Source organism: Panthera uncia, chromosome B1, assembly GCF_023721935.1.
Source record: "Panthera uncia isolate 11264 chromosome B1, Puncia_PCG_1.0, whole genome shotgun sequence".
NCBI classification, from domain to species: domain Eukaryota; kingdom Metazoa; phylum Chordata; class Mammalia; order Carnivora; family Felidae; genus Panthera; species Panthera uncia.
The window spans coordinates 193,988,051-194,004,133 of record NC_064811.1 but is presented as its reverse complement, the minus strand read 5'-3'; the positions used below and the strand labels follow the sequence as shown (position 1 = coordinate 194,004,133).

General features: G+C 41.7%; 1 protein-coding gene across 1 annotated transcript in view; it reads left to right on the top strand.

Moving 5' to 3' along the window:
- AGPAT5 (1-acylglycerol-3-phosphate O-acyltransferase 5) overlaps positions 1-16,083 on the top strand; it is a 61,597-nt gene that overhangs the window by 30,764 nt on the left and 14,750 nt on the right. Inside the window, exon 5 of the mRNA XM_049631818.1 lies at positions 4,611-4,701. Within this exon, the coding sequence (XP_049487775.1) occupies positions 4,611-4,701 (91 nt within the window). The remainder of the gene's footprint in view (positions 1-4,610; positions 4,702-16,083) is intronic.

Genomic DNA, 16,083 nt, shown 5'->3' with positions numbered 1-16,083 from the left:
AACTCAATTAAAAGTAAATTAACTTATCCAATGCATGGAGGAAAGGCTATTTTTAATAGAAAGTCATCAGTTCCATAACTGGTTGAATATGAGTATATTTTAAACTCTTAAGAAGCTCTTTTCTTTTTGAATGGAATTTTAATATGGAATTGCTCACTGGTTTCCATTAGACGCTGAAGCATCTGTGCTTAGAATGGTTCATCGCATTTTGAATATAGATCTTCTGTGCAAAGTCAGTCCCTGTTAAAGGAAACAGAATCTCTGGTTTCTTCCAAATGAAACTTTAGCAGAATAAAAGATTTCTGTGCACAGTAGCAGTAATCTACATGATTTGGTTTGTTTGGAACTGTCAGTTCTCTGTCATTCCTGGGGCTTCCCTGTCCTTGAGCGGGAATTTTCCTTAACTGAGAAGTGGGTCCAGAAATGTCACACTGCTTTGTGGTAGTTTTTTCTTGCCCTGATGCTCCATGTTTAGTCCTTCCTGTCCTCTGTTGCCACCTTCTCCGTTTCCATGGGAACTAAAGAAGACAGCTGCCTTTTTTGTTAGCAGTGTGAACGCAGTGCTGAGGAGGTCATCAGATGCGAACCGCGGAAGGAGGAAGGAAGTTTGACTTGGCGGTCTTGACTGTACGTCTGCTGTGTGCCACAGTCCACTGGTGCTGGAGAGAGCCAGACCTGCCTTGGTCGCACAGCCTCTAGGGGCAGTTGTTCTCGAGAATGAGGCGCTGAGCTGCATCTGGGGTCGCGCTCCCAGCTGCTCCTGTCATGTGCCTTTCTTCGAACCACATACGTCCTCTCCCTGCCATCTCACGTTTCTAAAGCAGATGTGTTTTACTTTTAACAACAGCAAATCGCACTGTTATTTTGTGCCAAGCACTGTGTTAACGTAGATTACACAAGTTATCACCTTTTGTCATTACAGTATGTAAACTGTCATTTCATCTTGTAGACAGGGAAGCTTAAGGCACAGAGGGGATGAGGAGGTCATCCCGGGGATCGGGGCCTGCGAGTGGAGTCTGGGATGTGAAACTGAGCATCCAGACTGTTGTGTTCTGTGTGCTTTGGTTACGGTCTTTGTAGATATGATTTCCTATGGAAGATCGCCCGCTTTGTGGAGTAACGGGCGGGTTTGGGCATTAAAATGTAACTGCTAAGAATTTGCATCTGTGGCTTGCCCTTTCATATCCTAACAGAGTCTTCAAAAAAGTTTTAAGGTTTTTGCCTAAGTGCAGTTTATTGATTTTTCTCTCCTAAAATTTTTGCCTTTTCTGTCCTATTTTAGAAGGCTTTGCCAAACTCAGTGATACTAAGATTTTCTCCTTTGTTTGCTTTTAGCAGGTTTATAGTTTCAGCATGCATTTAGGTCTCTGGCCCGTTTCGAGTTAACTTTTATATCTGGTGTAAGGCCAAGGCTCCTGTGTCTAAATACGGATATCCATCACCACTTATTGACAAGGTTATTCTTTTCCCCATTGTTTGAAATAAATTGATTTCATATATACAGGCCCGTTTGTGAACCATTTATTCTGTTGGCACTGATCTATACGTGTATCCCCATGTCCGCACTACACTATCTTGATTACCCTTGCATTACAGTAAGTTTTGAAATCTGGTGTAGTTAAGTCTTCTAAATTTGTTCTTTTTCAAAGGTGCTTGGCTGTTTTCGATCCTTGGCATTTCCATATAAATTCTGAAATCAGTTGTCAATTTCTGCGTAAAAGCTTGCTGGTTTTTTACTTCAATTGCATTGAATCTATAGATCCATCTGGGAAGAGTGATATCACAACGATATTGAATGTTTGGATCCAAAAGCGCAGTATTTAGGTCTTCTTTAATGTCTCTCAGCAGTGTTTCATGGTTTCAGAGCATACAAATTTACACACATTTTGCAAAAGTTAACCACATTTGCCAAAATAAATTCTTAGTTTCCTGTTTTTTGACGCTATTGTAGATGGCATTTTTAAAAATTTTATTACATGCTGATAGCATGTAAACATACGGTTGATTTTTGTATATTGATATTTTCTTCTGTAACCTTGCTAAACTTATTTATTATCTAGTAACATCTAAAAATAGTAACGTTTCTTAGGATTTCCTACCTGGAGAGTCATGTCATTTGTGTATAAGTACAGTTTTATTCCTTTCTTTTAATCTGGATGCCTTTTGTTTTTTTTGTCTTGCCTGGAGTGCCCTGGCCAGAACCTCTAGTCTAGCTTTGACCAGAACTGGTGAGAGTGGGCGTTCTTGCCTTGTTCTACATCTGTGGCAAAAGCACTCATTCTTTCCCCATTCCTTAGGTCTTAGACCCACCATGCATTCAGTCACCCTCTTGTTACTCTCCTTCATAACATCTTGCTCTTTTTCTACACTGTCATATAAGTGTAATTACATTTTTATTTGTATTTCGTTTAAGTTTGTTTATTTCGTTAAGTTTGTCTCTTCTGTGAGACAAGTTGCGTTAAGTTTCGTTAAGTTTGTCTCTTCTGTGAGACAGACAGTGCAAGTTGGGGAGGGGCAGAGAGAGAGGGAGAAAGAGAAACCCAAGCAGGCTCCCAGCACAGAGCCTGATGTGGGGCTCAAACTCACGAACTGAGATCATGACCTGAGCCGAAACCAAGTGTCAGACACTTAACCAACTGAGCCACCCAGATACTCCTGTGTAATTATATTTTTAAAACTTATTTGTTTAATGTACTTTTTTCTCACTTGTCTCCAAAACCATATGTATTTCATTACCCTCTATAGTACCTGGCACATAATAATAGGTGTATAAGAAATATTTCTTGAATGAATCCTGAATGAACTGTTCATTCTTGCCTTCTTGCTGACCATCAGTTCTCTTTTTAATTAAACATGTAAAGAGACAGAAAATAATAACCACTTGAATTATTAATCATTCAAATCATGAATCATTTTTATTAAAAAAATTTTTTTTAACCTTTATTTATTATTGAGAGACAGAGAGAGAGACAGAGCAATAGCATGGGAGGGGCAGAGAGAGGGGGAGACACAGAATCTGAAGCAGGCTCCAGGCTCTGAGCCCCGACACGGGGCTCGAACTCACAAACCGCAAGATTATGACCTGAGCAGAAGTCGGATGCTTTACCAACTAAGCCACCCAGGTGCCCTGAATCATTTTATTTTTGAATGCTTGAACTAAAAGCTAAAATCCATCAGTAATTGCTTTCATGGCATTGAATACAAATTTCACTTATTTAAAATGTATTCTCCTGATAGTGAATTTGTGGTTTTTGGAACTAATTTTAATTTTTGTTTCCTGTTTTTCCTTCTACTTACTGGAATATAATAAGGAATTCTTAACTTTTTTTCTTAATTTTACCCATTTTTCTACATTTTCTTGGTAGCTCTGGTTAATCTTTATTATCCAATATTAAGGTACATAGAAATCTATTAATTTCTATGTTTGGCAAAAATAGTGGGCTCCAAAGACAATTTATATAGATAAATAAAAAGTTAATCTGGAAGCTGAAAATGCAGAATTGTAGAGCCACCATTAATTCAAGTTTTTCACCTAGAAGATTGAAAGAGAGTAATCATAAGCTTGTCTAATGAAAAAACTTGAACTGTCACAAAGGTTCATTAGGTAGGAGTTTTACAATCAGAAATCATTCAGATAAGGGAATGCTTCTGTGCTAGACATCTAGACAGACAGCATTACCTGCGATCTGATGAGGGTGGATTAAATGAACAGAATTTTCTTTCCTTCTCTCCCACTATCCTTTTGTTTCCTGTATTCTGTTTGTACTGGAAAAGATTTGATATGAATGCCTTACTTTTGTCTTTTGGCTGTCACTTAACCATGTTGGTGTAGTTTTGGTAACTCAGTTTTAAAGTTAGGAGTTTCTCCCAATGTTGTATTATATGTTAACTAATTAGAATTTTTTTTTAAATTTTGAAAAGAAAGAAAAAATCAAGTTAGGAGTTTCTCATTGTATATTTTTATGGTTTCTGTCTGTATTTTTCCAAGCAGATAGAAGTAAAAGCTCAGATGAATTGATTACTTAGTAAACATTCACCTTCCTTTTTTACTTATACATGCATTATTTCAGTTTATGAAACTGCTAATAAATTGAATTATTTAAAATGCAGTAAGGGAGCTCCGTAAAATAAGAACACTGTGGGAATCTTTTACAATATGAATACTTAATGTTTTATACTGTGGAAATTTAGATATTGCCTCAAATGAGATGTGCTTTTCTTATCGATACTTAGGGACACTGATGTGTGACATTTGCAACTTTTAAAAAAGTCGTTTTTCAGAATCTTAGGGCAAAAAAGCTCTTTATGAGTCAGCATTTCATGGGCAAATTTTTAATTAAGGAATATTAGTGTGTAATTAGAAACATTGTTAGATTCTTAATGATTGACCTACCAGTGTATGTAGGACTGTATTTTAAATATAATCCGTTTTAAGACTTAATTGCATTTTTTTTTTTGCATTTCGGTTACTCTGCTGGAAATGAATCATGTGTAAAATGAATATACATTTTTCCCACCATAGAATCTACTCCCTTCGCATTGGCATTAAGTTAACAAGAACCACAAAAAAAGCTCACACGAGACAAACCATATTTCTTTCTGCTTCACAGATGTATCTTGTGATTTTTCCAGAAGGAACGAGGTATAATCCAGAACTAACAAAAGTTATTTCAGCTAGTCAAACATTTGCTGCTAAAGAAGGTAAGTAAAACTTTGACACTATTTGAAAAAATATTTTTTAAAGAACCTTTGCAGTTTTTCTTCCTGGAGAAGATATTTATTTATGTTTTACAACAATGGAAATGAATTCACTGATTCATTTCTTTGGTGAGTGCATGTATTAATTACCTCTTAGGAAATGAAGTTTCTCGATTAATTCATATGCGTGTTATTATATATGTCTGAAAGATTAAATTCAAGTGCTTGCTAAATACATATTTCAGTGCCATGGGTTTTTTTAAAATCTGTCTAGGTACCTGACTGTGCAGATGGAGCCTTTTTCTTCGTTGTGGCTCCTGTGTGGTGGAAAGGATTTGTGTTCTGTGGGCTCACAGACCTGGGTTGGAATCCAGACTCTGACGTCTGCTAGCTATGTGGCTGCAAGTTGCCTCATGTTACAGACCTTGTTTTCTCGTCTCTTAAGAAACACGTACCTCATAGGTATACCTAACTGGGTGTAAGAATGAAGCTAGAAGATATGTGAAGTTCTTGTTGGAGCATGTTACACAAAGTACTTGGAAATTATTAATGTCCCCCAAGACAGGAATGTTTCCAGTGTCCTTATTTTAGAATGTCGGACAACTAATACACCTATAAGCTATTCACTTTAACCAAACTGGGACGTCAACAGAAAACAGTGGCCATGCCATGTTTTCAAAGTTGTCCTTGAAGATTGAGTTAGTGTACGATCTCCGTACATGGATCACCAGACACTCCCTGAGCAGATGTCTTGTTGATGGCGTTCTGCCAGGGTCTGTGCAGTGCTGTCTGGAAGGATTGGCTGCAGCAATGGTAGTGTTTTCTCTGTCTGCTCTCCCCAGCGTGGTAGCTCCTGCCCACATGAGGTGGTGTTTCAGGGGAAATGAAGTTTTAATTTTGTTAAATTTTTTTTAATATGAAATTTATTGTCAAATTGGTTTCCATACAACACCCAGTGCTCATTCCAGCTAACTTCGTTAATTTTAATTAATTCATTGTGATCTGAAACAGAATTTTTGATACTTTTCCTTATTGAAATTCTTTCCCTAGACTTCTGTAGGGCTTGTCTCCATTTCCTTCTCCCTGTCGGGTGATTCCTGCTCAGTCTCCTTTCCAGCTGCCTCTTCTGCTTCACTCTCTCCCGTTTCATATGTTGTGTCTGTTGTTGGCTGGTCTCCCATTCATTGCATTTTCGTGTTTCCCTGTGGGCTTCATCCACATCCATAGCGTTGGCCTCCATTGATTTGGTTGCTGATGACTCACAAAAACCTTTCTCCCATCCATATCTCTGACTTTAGACCTAGAGGTTTGGTTGCCCAATAGACAACCTCCCTCAATCAGCCCAAAGGCCAGTGATGCTCAGCATCACTTGTAAGGGAAACACAAACCAAAACCACAAGGAAACATCACCTCACAATTGTCAGAATGGCTAAAATCAACAACACAGGAAACAGCAGGATGTCTTTGGTGAGGATGTGGAGAAGGGGGAACCCTCGTGCACTGCTGGTGGGAATGCAGGTTGGTGCAGCCGCTCTGGAGAACAGTGTGGAGGTTCCTCAAAAAGTTAAAAATAGAACTAGAACTACCCTGTGGTCCAGCAATTGCACTACTAGGTATTTACCCAAAGGATACAAAAATACTGACTCAGAGGGACACATGCACCCCAATGTTCATAGCAGCACTATCAACAACAGCCAAAGTATGGAAAGAGCCCAAATGTCCATTGACTGATGATTGGATAAAGATGTGGTATATGTGTGCATATAAATACATAAATAAATACACACTCAGCCATCAAAAAGAATGAAATCTTGCCTTTTTCAATGATATGGGTAGAGCCAGAGACTATAATGCTAAGCAAAATCAGTCAGTCAGAGAAAGACCTGCGTCATGTGGTTTCACTTATATGTGGAATTTAAGAAACAAAACAAATGAACACGGTGGGGGAAAAAGAGAGACAAACCAAGAAACAGACTCTTAGCTATAGAGAACAAATTGATGGTACAGAGGGAGGTGGGCAGGGGGGTGGGTTAAAGAGATGATGGAGATAACGGAGTACGCTTGTCATAATGAGCACCAGGTGAGGTGTGGAAATGTAGAATCACTATAGTATACACCTGAAACTAATATAACACTGCGTGTTAACCTACTGAAATTAAAAACCTAAAAATAACCTATCTCAAGGGAGAACTAAAAGTTAAAAATCAAAAAAATAATAAAAGCATATCTTACAACAGAAGTCACAGATACATGGCTTTTTTAAAAAAGGGGTTTATGTCCAAAAGTGTTAGAGAATGTTGCATTTTCTATCCTTCCCTTGGGGAGGTACAGTTCGCATTTATGTATTAGTCTCAGAAAAGTGCTATTGTAAAGATGTCTGATTTTGTGTATTCAGCTGGGGTTTTTTTAATGTTTGTTTATTTTTGAGAAAGAGAGCGTGAGCGAGCATGAGTGGTGGAGGGGCAGAGAGAGGAAGACCCAGAATCCAAAGCAGGCTGAGCGGTCAGCACAGAGCCTGATGCGGGGCTCAAACCCATGAAACACCAGATCGTGACCTGAGCTGAAGTCGGACAAACAACCGACTGAACCACCCAGGTGTCCCTATTGAGCTGCTCTCTAATTTTCATATTTAAAAAAAAATTTTTTTTAACGTTTATTTATTTTTGAGACAGAGACAGAGCATGAACAGGGGAGGGGCAGAGAGAGAGGAAGACACAGAATCTGAAACAGGCTCCAGGCTCTGAGCTGTCAGCACAGAGCCCAACGCGGGGCTCGAACTCACGGGCCGTTGAGATCATGACCTGAGCCGAAGTCAGATGCTTAACCGACCAAGCCACCCAGGCACCCCTCTAATTTTCATATTTTAGAAAGGAAACAGTGATCTAAAATTACTAAAGTTTGGAATTTTTGTGGGGTAAATGTTTAGAGTTGCAGAAAATTCTGTCTCTAAGATTATTCCTTCTCTAAATTAGATTCTAGATGGCTGAGTTCTGACTTCAACAAAATGTATATTTTACTCTGAAAGTTAAAATAGCTTATAGATGAGTCAGTTGTGGGATTCTTTTTGTGTGTGGGGTGGGGGGGGGGGGATTCTTGATAAACTTGAATATAGACCTTACACTATATAAATTTTCAACTACTCTTATGTGTCGTCTCGTGTAGCCATGTTAATTCTGTTCCAGAATTATAGTTTTGGATTAGATAAGGTGAAAGGGAAATAATAAACATGTGGGGATTTTTTTTTTCTTGCTGCTTTTCACGTGTATTGTAAAATTTGACACATTTCGTTGTTACTGTATGATCGATGTCATCTTGAAACACTTGTGTTTTTTATGAGTTTAACAGAGTTGGCCTTGAGAGAAGTTTCCTGGAGTGCATTAGATGCTCAGAGTCTGCTGATTTTGTTTTTAAAACAGTACAGTATTCTACCTTTAAATATTAAATCTTTATTAAATTTTGAATATGTAAAACGTTCCGCTAAGGTGGTAGAACTAACTCTGATGTTTTCTAGGAGGTTATAATTAAATAGCAGAAATGAAACAGAGTTGTATTCATCATCTGTTGATGTGTAACAAATTATCCCAAGCCCTCGCGTGGCCTCAAACAGTAAACATCTGTTATCTCCCAGTTGATGTGGGCCAGGAGTCCTGGTGTGGTTTAGCTGGTGGCTTCTTGCTCCAGGACTGTCACTGGCTGCAGTCATTTCAGGGCCCCCCCCAGGGAGGATCTGGTAAACGCCCTCTCACATGGCTGTCGACAGGCCTCAGGTCCTCACTGGCCGTTTCTTGCCACTCGGGTCTCTCCACTGAGCTCTTCAGGACATGACCACTCACTCCCCTCGATCACCAGAGCAGAGAGGGGTGGGGAGGGACCGTGGAGGACGTAGTGGAACGATGAGAGCATAGAGTAGGGTGAGCAAGACAGAAGTCACAGTCAGCAGGTGGAGGTGAGGAAGGGCTGCCTTTCCGTGGGAAGGAATGGGTGAGAGGCGGAGAAGGGGAACCGTGAGAGCCGTCCTCTTGAAAGAGCAGTGAGTACAGGGAGAGGGCAGACGAGCGAGAAGCTGGAGTATTCTTGGTTACGTGGGAGGTCCTGCCCCGGACTCTGCAGGAGAAGTCCAGCTGATGGAGCGGTGATCCACTTTCCGAAAACCCCAGCGTGCCGTTTTGCAGCAGTTTTGCCTCTTGGAATGTGTGATGCACTGCTTCATTCATTTTAAATATGTTAGCACAGACATTTTATTATACCTTGTCGCTGGGCAGATCGCCATTTGTTGAGGTATGATAAGTTTGCATGACAGAGTGAGTATAATCTGGGATTACTGTGTTTGTGTGAAAAGTAATGTAGACTTCTTGTGTGTTTTAGTATTCAAGGACTTCTGACTTCTTTTGTAAAATTTACCTGAGTGTGTGTGTGTGTGTTGTGTTCCTATTTGAATATTGCCATAGTGCTTTCAGTTGGGCAAAACAAATGTTTATGTGGAAATAGATTTATTTGCTGTGTAATAATTATTCAGAGTTGTAATCTCAGTCCGGGTTTTCAGGCCTGTGCTAGTCCCCTTGGCCGCCGTGACAAGACAGCATGCTGGGGGCTTAAACAGACACTGATTTTCTCACAGCCCTGAAGCCGGAAAGTTCAAGATCAAGGTGCCCACAGGGTTGGTTTTGGTGAGACTTCCCTTCCTACCTCGTAGCTTGGTCTCCTTCTGGCCGTGCCTTCACGTGGCCTGCTTTGCGTGTGCTCACACACAGAGGTCTCTTTCTGTGAGGAGACTGGTCCTGTCGGATCAGGGCCCCACACTTAGGACCTCATTTCACCTTAATTACCTCCTTAAGGCCCCGTGTCCAACTACAGTCATGTTGGGGGCGGGGAGTGGCTGAGACACACACAGGGTCTTCACTTATCTTTCTCTGTGGAATTATATTTAATACTAATGTTTCTTAGTATTTTTAAAACAAGTTAAGATGAATATTTACCTTATGTCTTACAATCTTACTGAGATGACTGTTTAATATAGCTCCCAGAAGTTACTTATCTCTTAAAAATCCACACTAATTTTGTAATGCCAGATCAAGTGTTTTTAAGTAATTCTCAAAATGGCATAATAATGACATACACTCTTTAATCTGATAACACCCCCACTCACCTATAATCGATCAATTATTGGTCTGTCATTTTTCCCTGAGTTGTAGATCTTTCTCAAAGTTACCAAAAGGGGGGAAATGAATAATTTGTCCTGTAGATAATTTTTCATTGCTGACTGTTCTTTCTTTAAATTCTTCAACTGGGAAAACTCGGTATCTATCAGAACTATATTTTCTTGTGACTGTAAAGGTAATTATTTCCCACCGTATACAAAAGAAATTGATTTGTGAACTGTATATCTAAAGGAAAGAGAAGAGGAAACCACTTCCTGTTTTCTTTCCTCTTAGGTCACAACTAATTGAGATTACTTAAAAATAAAAATGAGGGGCGCCTGGGTGGCTCGGTAGGTTGAGCATCTAGCTCTTGATTTTGGCTCAGGTCGTGATCTCACAGTTCACGGGTTCAAGCCCCACTCCACACTACGTGCTGATAGCACAGAGTCTGCTTGGGATTCTGTCTTTCCCTCTCTCTCTGCCCTTCCCTGTTCGTGCTCTCAGTAAATAAATTAATTTTTTTTTTAATTTTTTTTTTTAACGTTTATTTATTTTTGAGACAGAGAGAGACAGAGCATGAACAGGGGAGGGGCAGAGAGAGGGAGACACAGAATCTGAAACAGGCTCCAGGCTCTGAGCTGTCAGCACAGAGCCCGACGCGGGGCTCGAACTCACAGACTGTGAGATCATGACCTGAGCCGAAGTCGGCCGCCCAACCGACTGAGCCACCCAGGCACCCCTAATTAATTTTTAAAAAATGAAACAACTTGTTTATCTGTTAAGCTAATTTTTCTTCAAGAAAGATGAATCTTAATAGCACTTGTCAGTGTATAATATTTAAAACATTATTATTATTCCAAAAGTAACTTCCTTTGAACATGACAAAAAATAAATAGAAAAACCAAAGCCAACCTTTTTAATTTGGATTTTTAAACGTGTTTAAATAATTATACTTATTTTCCTCTTCAGTTTTCTGTCAGCAGTTACATTGACAGGCCTAAAAAGTATGGGTGATGGGTATGGTTTGTCTGTCTGTCTTAACTCTAAATATTTGAAGGTTCTGGTTATTGCTATTTCCTAGAAGTGTTTTCCTTCAAAAATGTGTTTGCCACACACACTGTCCATTCGATATCAGGGGTGTTACTGAAGATGATGTCTGTGTTACAGTGTCATGAATTCTTCATGTTTACTTCACAGTTTGTCATGATAATGCTTTCTAAATTTCGCACTGAAAACTGAATGTTAGTTATTTCTTTAAAGCAGACTGATTCATATTTTTAAATAAATTAGCCAAGATTTTGTTTTTAGTTACAGTCTCTCCAAGACAAAAATTGAGATCTGGAGAGGTCTGAAATATAGGCAGAGTCTCCAAGCAACTACTAAACGTCAAGTAAGCGAGGTATATATTGAGGGCTGCTCAATTTTGTAACAGTAAGTTAGGGAAAAGAGAATTTTATTTTCAGAATGGCTAACATGGAACTTGTCATTTAACAAATCAGTGGTGAAACATTTAGTAAGAAAAGCTTCAACATGTCAATAAGACAGTATTATGTAATTGTATTATAAATATAAGTGAAATGGTATGATAGGTAAAAATGATCATCCTATATGTTAGTAAGATGTTTTGCTAAGTGATTAGATGAATATAAGTCCAACAAACTGGTCACGGAGTGACCTCTTCCTCTGACCTCCCCAGCTAGCTCATTTCTGCGGCAGGTTTCAGCTCTTATCGTTGTGTTGTGTGGTCAGCTCTCCATTCGTTCATCTTTGTGGTGATTTGTGGGTGCAGAATGCTGCCTGCTCCCAGAAGGGCCACAAAATGAATGTCAGGGGCCTCGATTACTATTGAATGAAGGATCATAGATGGCTCAGGAGATAAAAAACAGAAAAGAAGCACATTGGAAAACCACACTCAAGAAGACCACACTGGGACTTGCATTCCCAGTGTAGAATTATTTATTCTTAGATGCTAGGCATTTTTGAAAAAGTAGGGATGAGTAAAGGGAGTGAGAAAGCTTTCAAATTTATAGTGATCCTCAAAATGAATCAGCAGGTTTCCCTTTGCATATCAACTTCCCCATCAACAGATTTCACTTTGTGTAACAGCTTCTCCTTAGGGGTCTGAATTGCAACTGTATTTCATTCTTAGCCTTTGGCCCTACTCTCCTTCCCTGTTTCTATAGCATGGTTCCAACTGGCGCCTGGGTCAGGTCACAGCCTTAGGGGTGACAGCAGCAGGGAGCGTTGACGGTAACCCCGCGTGTTCTGAGGGGGGACCAAGTCACCACCATAACGCTCTCAGGTGTGACTTGGGACATGGCGAATGTTCCAGTGGCTCGGAGAGTTCGGTTTTCCCTCTTTGAGGCCATTTCCATACCATTGACTTACAATTTTTTACCAAAACAAATATTACCCCTTATTCCTCCAGCCTTTCCACTGCTTCAGCTGCCCGTTGATCTGCTCAAGCCGCAGTCTCAGTTCTGAGTCAGTGGTGCGGGAAGCGGTGCCTGAACCAGCGGCCGCAGCGCAGCCCTGAAGGTTGCCTGTCACGCAGCTTGTCCGTACCACTCAGACCCCCTCCATCGGCTGTTCCAGGGTAGAGTTCTGCCTTCCGCGCCATTCTCACGCACCCTAAAGTTTGAGAACCGCTCGTTTCAATGAGATTAGTCATGTGCTCCGCAGGTTAGTGGGGTCAGACCTTTGTGTTTTCCAGAACATGCAGATCTGATATTTATTGGTGAGCCTTCATTTTGTACTTAGGTTTCATTCAGAGACAGGGAAGTTTGGTAGCAGTTACCCACCCAGTGTAGGGGACTTGGAGGCGGGCAGGGAGGCTCCACGTAAACATCCAGGCACTGGTGGAATAACTTACACCCCTGTCACTTACGTGAAGTCTTTCATTTCAACTAAGTTTCCTTAGAGTCATTTTAGATATTTTGCTTTTCATTGGTTACTGAGGGATTTGGAAGCTGATGTATCTTAATCTTCTTCCTGAACCTATTAACATGAGCCCCATGGTGGCTTTCTTTTACTATAGCAGCTAGCAACTTATATATTTAGACTTAATTGTCCTTGTAATACAAGAGAGGAATTTAGCAACACATCTGTAATGGCAAACCAAATAACTCAAATTTTCATATTATTGAGCAAGTAAAAAGATCCTTGTAGTTTTAAAACTCTTTAGAATTTATGGAATTTGGCTTTTACTATGTGAATAACACTGGCTATTATGTAGGCTTAATTGTCCTTTTAAAATACAAAAACAAAAGGTTTTTTCTCCTTTGTAGACTTAATAAAAATTATTGTTATATCTGTGATGCCATATTAACAAATTTAGGTGGCAAATGACAAGCTAATGATAATTGTAATAGATGGCTTATTAATAAACTTCATATAAAAATCTCTTGCTAGTTAAGAAAAAGACATGAACTAGAAAACTGGGAAAAGCACATGAATGGGAAATTGAAGAGGTATGACTGACCCACGCACATGAACCTGGCAAACATTAAAAAAGGAAGTTACTGTCCCGTGTTGGCCCAGCTTTTGTGGAACAGACGCACTTCTCCTTCATGCGGGAGCCAAGATGGCACGTTTGCTCCTGTGGCTGCAGCCCGTTAAGAGACGTGGTGTCTTAAGACAATGCAGATGTGTTCTTTCACACTTCAGGAGGCGGGAGGTCTGACACGGGTCTCACGGGGCTGAAGTCGTGTGTGGGGAGGGCTGTGCTACTTTTGGAGGTGGGGAGAACCCGTTCTCTTGCCCAGGATCCCTGCTTCGTAGAATGCTCTGCTTTCGCGGTCTTAAGATTGCTTGCACTGGGTTGTGCACATGATGTCCACGACGGTTCTGCTTTGACCTCTTCCTCGCTCTTTCTTCCCCTGAGCCTGGCTTTTGGCTTAATTCTGACCTCTTTTTCCCTGGCCCCCAGGCTTTCCAGGCCTGGAGTGGTCCTGGTCTGCCCCCTGCCCCGCGGCCCCACCCTGCGGTTGTCACTCAACGTGTGTGTGTGTGTGTGTGTGGGTGTTGCGGCCTCCCCCATTCTCAGCGGTTCTCAGCCATGGGGAACCTGCTTTGTCTGCTCCCTTCTTTCCGGCTGGGGAAGTGAAAGTGTGTGCCGATCGCCAGTCTGTACCGTCTGGTCTCAGAGCCCGCTAGTGTTGTGCTTGGCGCTTCTCTTTTTCCTTGTGGACAATGTCTTCCAGTTTTCGGACTTTTTCTCCTCGCATCTCAGAGTGCCTTTGCCTGAATTGGAGAAGTTTTCTCTGACTTCTGCATCAGGCAGTCACGCCTTCCCTTCTTTACTTCAAACTTTTTATGTGATTGCTCCAATAATTTCCTTTTGCGTACCTCACCGCCACGCTCCTGTCTGCTGGGTTCCCCCCGGTTTACGAGCACAGTCTGGTTCTCATACAAAGGAATCTGTGTGTTCATATGGCCCCATATGGCCCCCCTGTGGCTTTGCTCTTTTCTTCTCCCGCTCTCTTCCCGCTAACGGAGGAGTTTGGGCCCCTCGCCTTCTCCCGTCTGACTCCGTCCAGTCTCCAGAAGCATATCCCACTGCCAGCTCACTGGTGACCTGTTAGTGACCCCAGTCGCCAGAGAAGCTTCCTTTTATCGGTCCTCCTGTCTGTCGGGGCTTCTGGCAGTGCCTGGGCTGCCTCATCCCCCACCGTCCGACTTTCTCAGGGCGGCCAGTACAGCCAGTACCTCAGCCGTCCTGTCTGTGCAGGTGATCCCAAGTGTTTGTGGCTGCTGGTTGCCACTTTACAGACCCTGTTTCTCACCACTTCTGGAGTGTTCCAGCCAACAGTGCCTAAGTTGAACACACCTTTTCTTTCTTTAGCTGCCTCCCGCCCTCACCTGTGCTCTCGGACGATGGGCGTCCGCACACGTGTGCGTGCGTGTGCACACGCACACCCCCAGCTCTCCTGCCTGGCCGCGCTCCATGTGTTTATGGTACAGCCTCGTGTCTTCAGGGGCAGAAGTCTGGTTATGTTTTATTCCTTTTCCTTTTTTACCATGTTTGATAAGCTGCTGGATCAATGTGTGTTTGGTTCTTGTAACATCACTTGACTGCATTTTCCCTGTCCAGTTTAGGTTCGGTCCTAACTCAGTGCCTTGTTGCCTGTGACTTATGCCCTAAAGTATCTCGGAAACCTAATGGTTCTCTTGGCACCTAGATTACATCTCTCCTTTGGCCTAAGATCTGTGGAGTCCCACAGTACCAGCCTGTCGCTGTGCAGCTCTTCTCATGGGATGCCAGTGCCCTCCTCAGTCCTGCCGCTCACACGCTGGGTACCTGTGCTCCCCAGGCCTTCCGGACCCTGACTTCTTACCTTGTTGATAGGTCTGCCTCTCCCCGCTTCGTATGCCCCATGCCTCCCTCTTGGCCTCTCTCCAGGCTCCTCTTTAGCCTGAAACTTTCACCAGTCAGATATGACTGATTGAAAAAAATCTTTAGTATGAGGAACATTTTTGTATTCTGGGAATATTTTGTACCTCTTCTAGGACATTCTACCACGTTATAGCTACTTATGTTTATTTTATTGGCTCATTAATCTTTAACCTACATGCTTAGAGTATTAGATTAGTATCTTGGTAATAGACACAAAATAGAAAAAGTACTAAACAGGACAGTATAAGGTCTTGTTAGCTAGCTATGTGACTTTGAGCAAGTCACTTTACCTCTCTGAGCCTTAGTTAAATTAATTTCCAGGAGTCAAGTCAGATGGTGAGATATATATCATCTAGAGGTTGTAGACCATTCCCTGCGTGGACCGGAGAGGGTCATGGGCTCGGACTTACGATTGTGAAGTGACTTCTGATCTTCAGAGAAAGACCGCTGTCTATTTGTTGTCGTGGTAAGGGCGTCCGTCTAATTCTAAGCCTTAGAAAGTCTGTCGACTGTGTGTTAGTAAGTCCGTGCGGGAGAATTGGCAGCTGCTGTGTCCTTACCTCACTTCACCCACTCTTGGAGCTTCCGTTCCTGCCGCTCCACGGAAAGTGCTAGTCCCATAACACATAGCCTTTGTTTGGCCACACAGCCCCTTCTCCATTCCAGATGTCTCGGTGGCCTTCTGGAGATGTTCTCTTCTCAGGGCCCCTGTGTCAGCCCAGTCTCCTTGTTCTCCTTCCTCGTTGGCTGTTCTGTCTTAAGAGCTGGAAGATAAAAGCTGGAATATTCAGGATGTAGACTGGACTAGAAAATGTGTCTAGTGCATTCCTCAGTAAGAAGGTTATTTTCCTT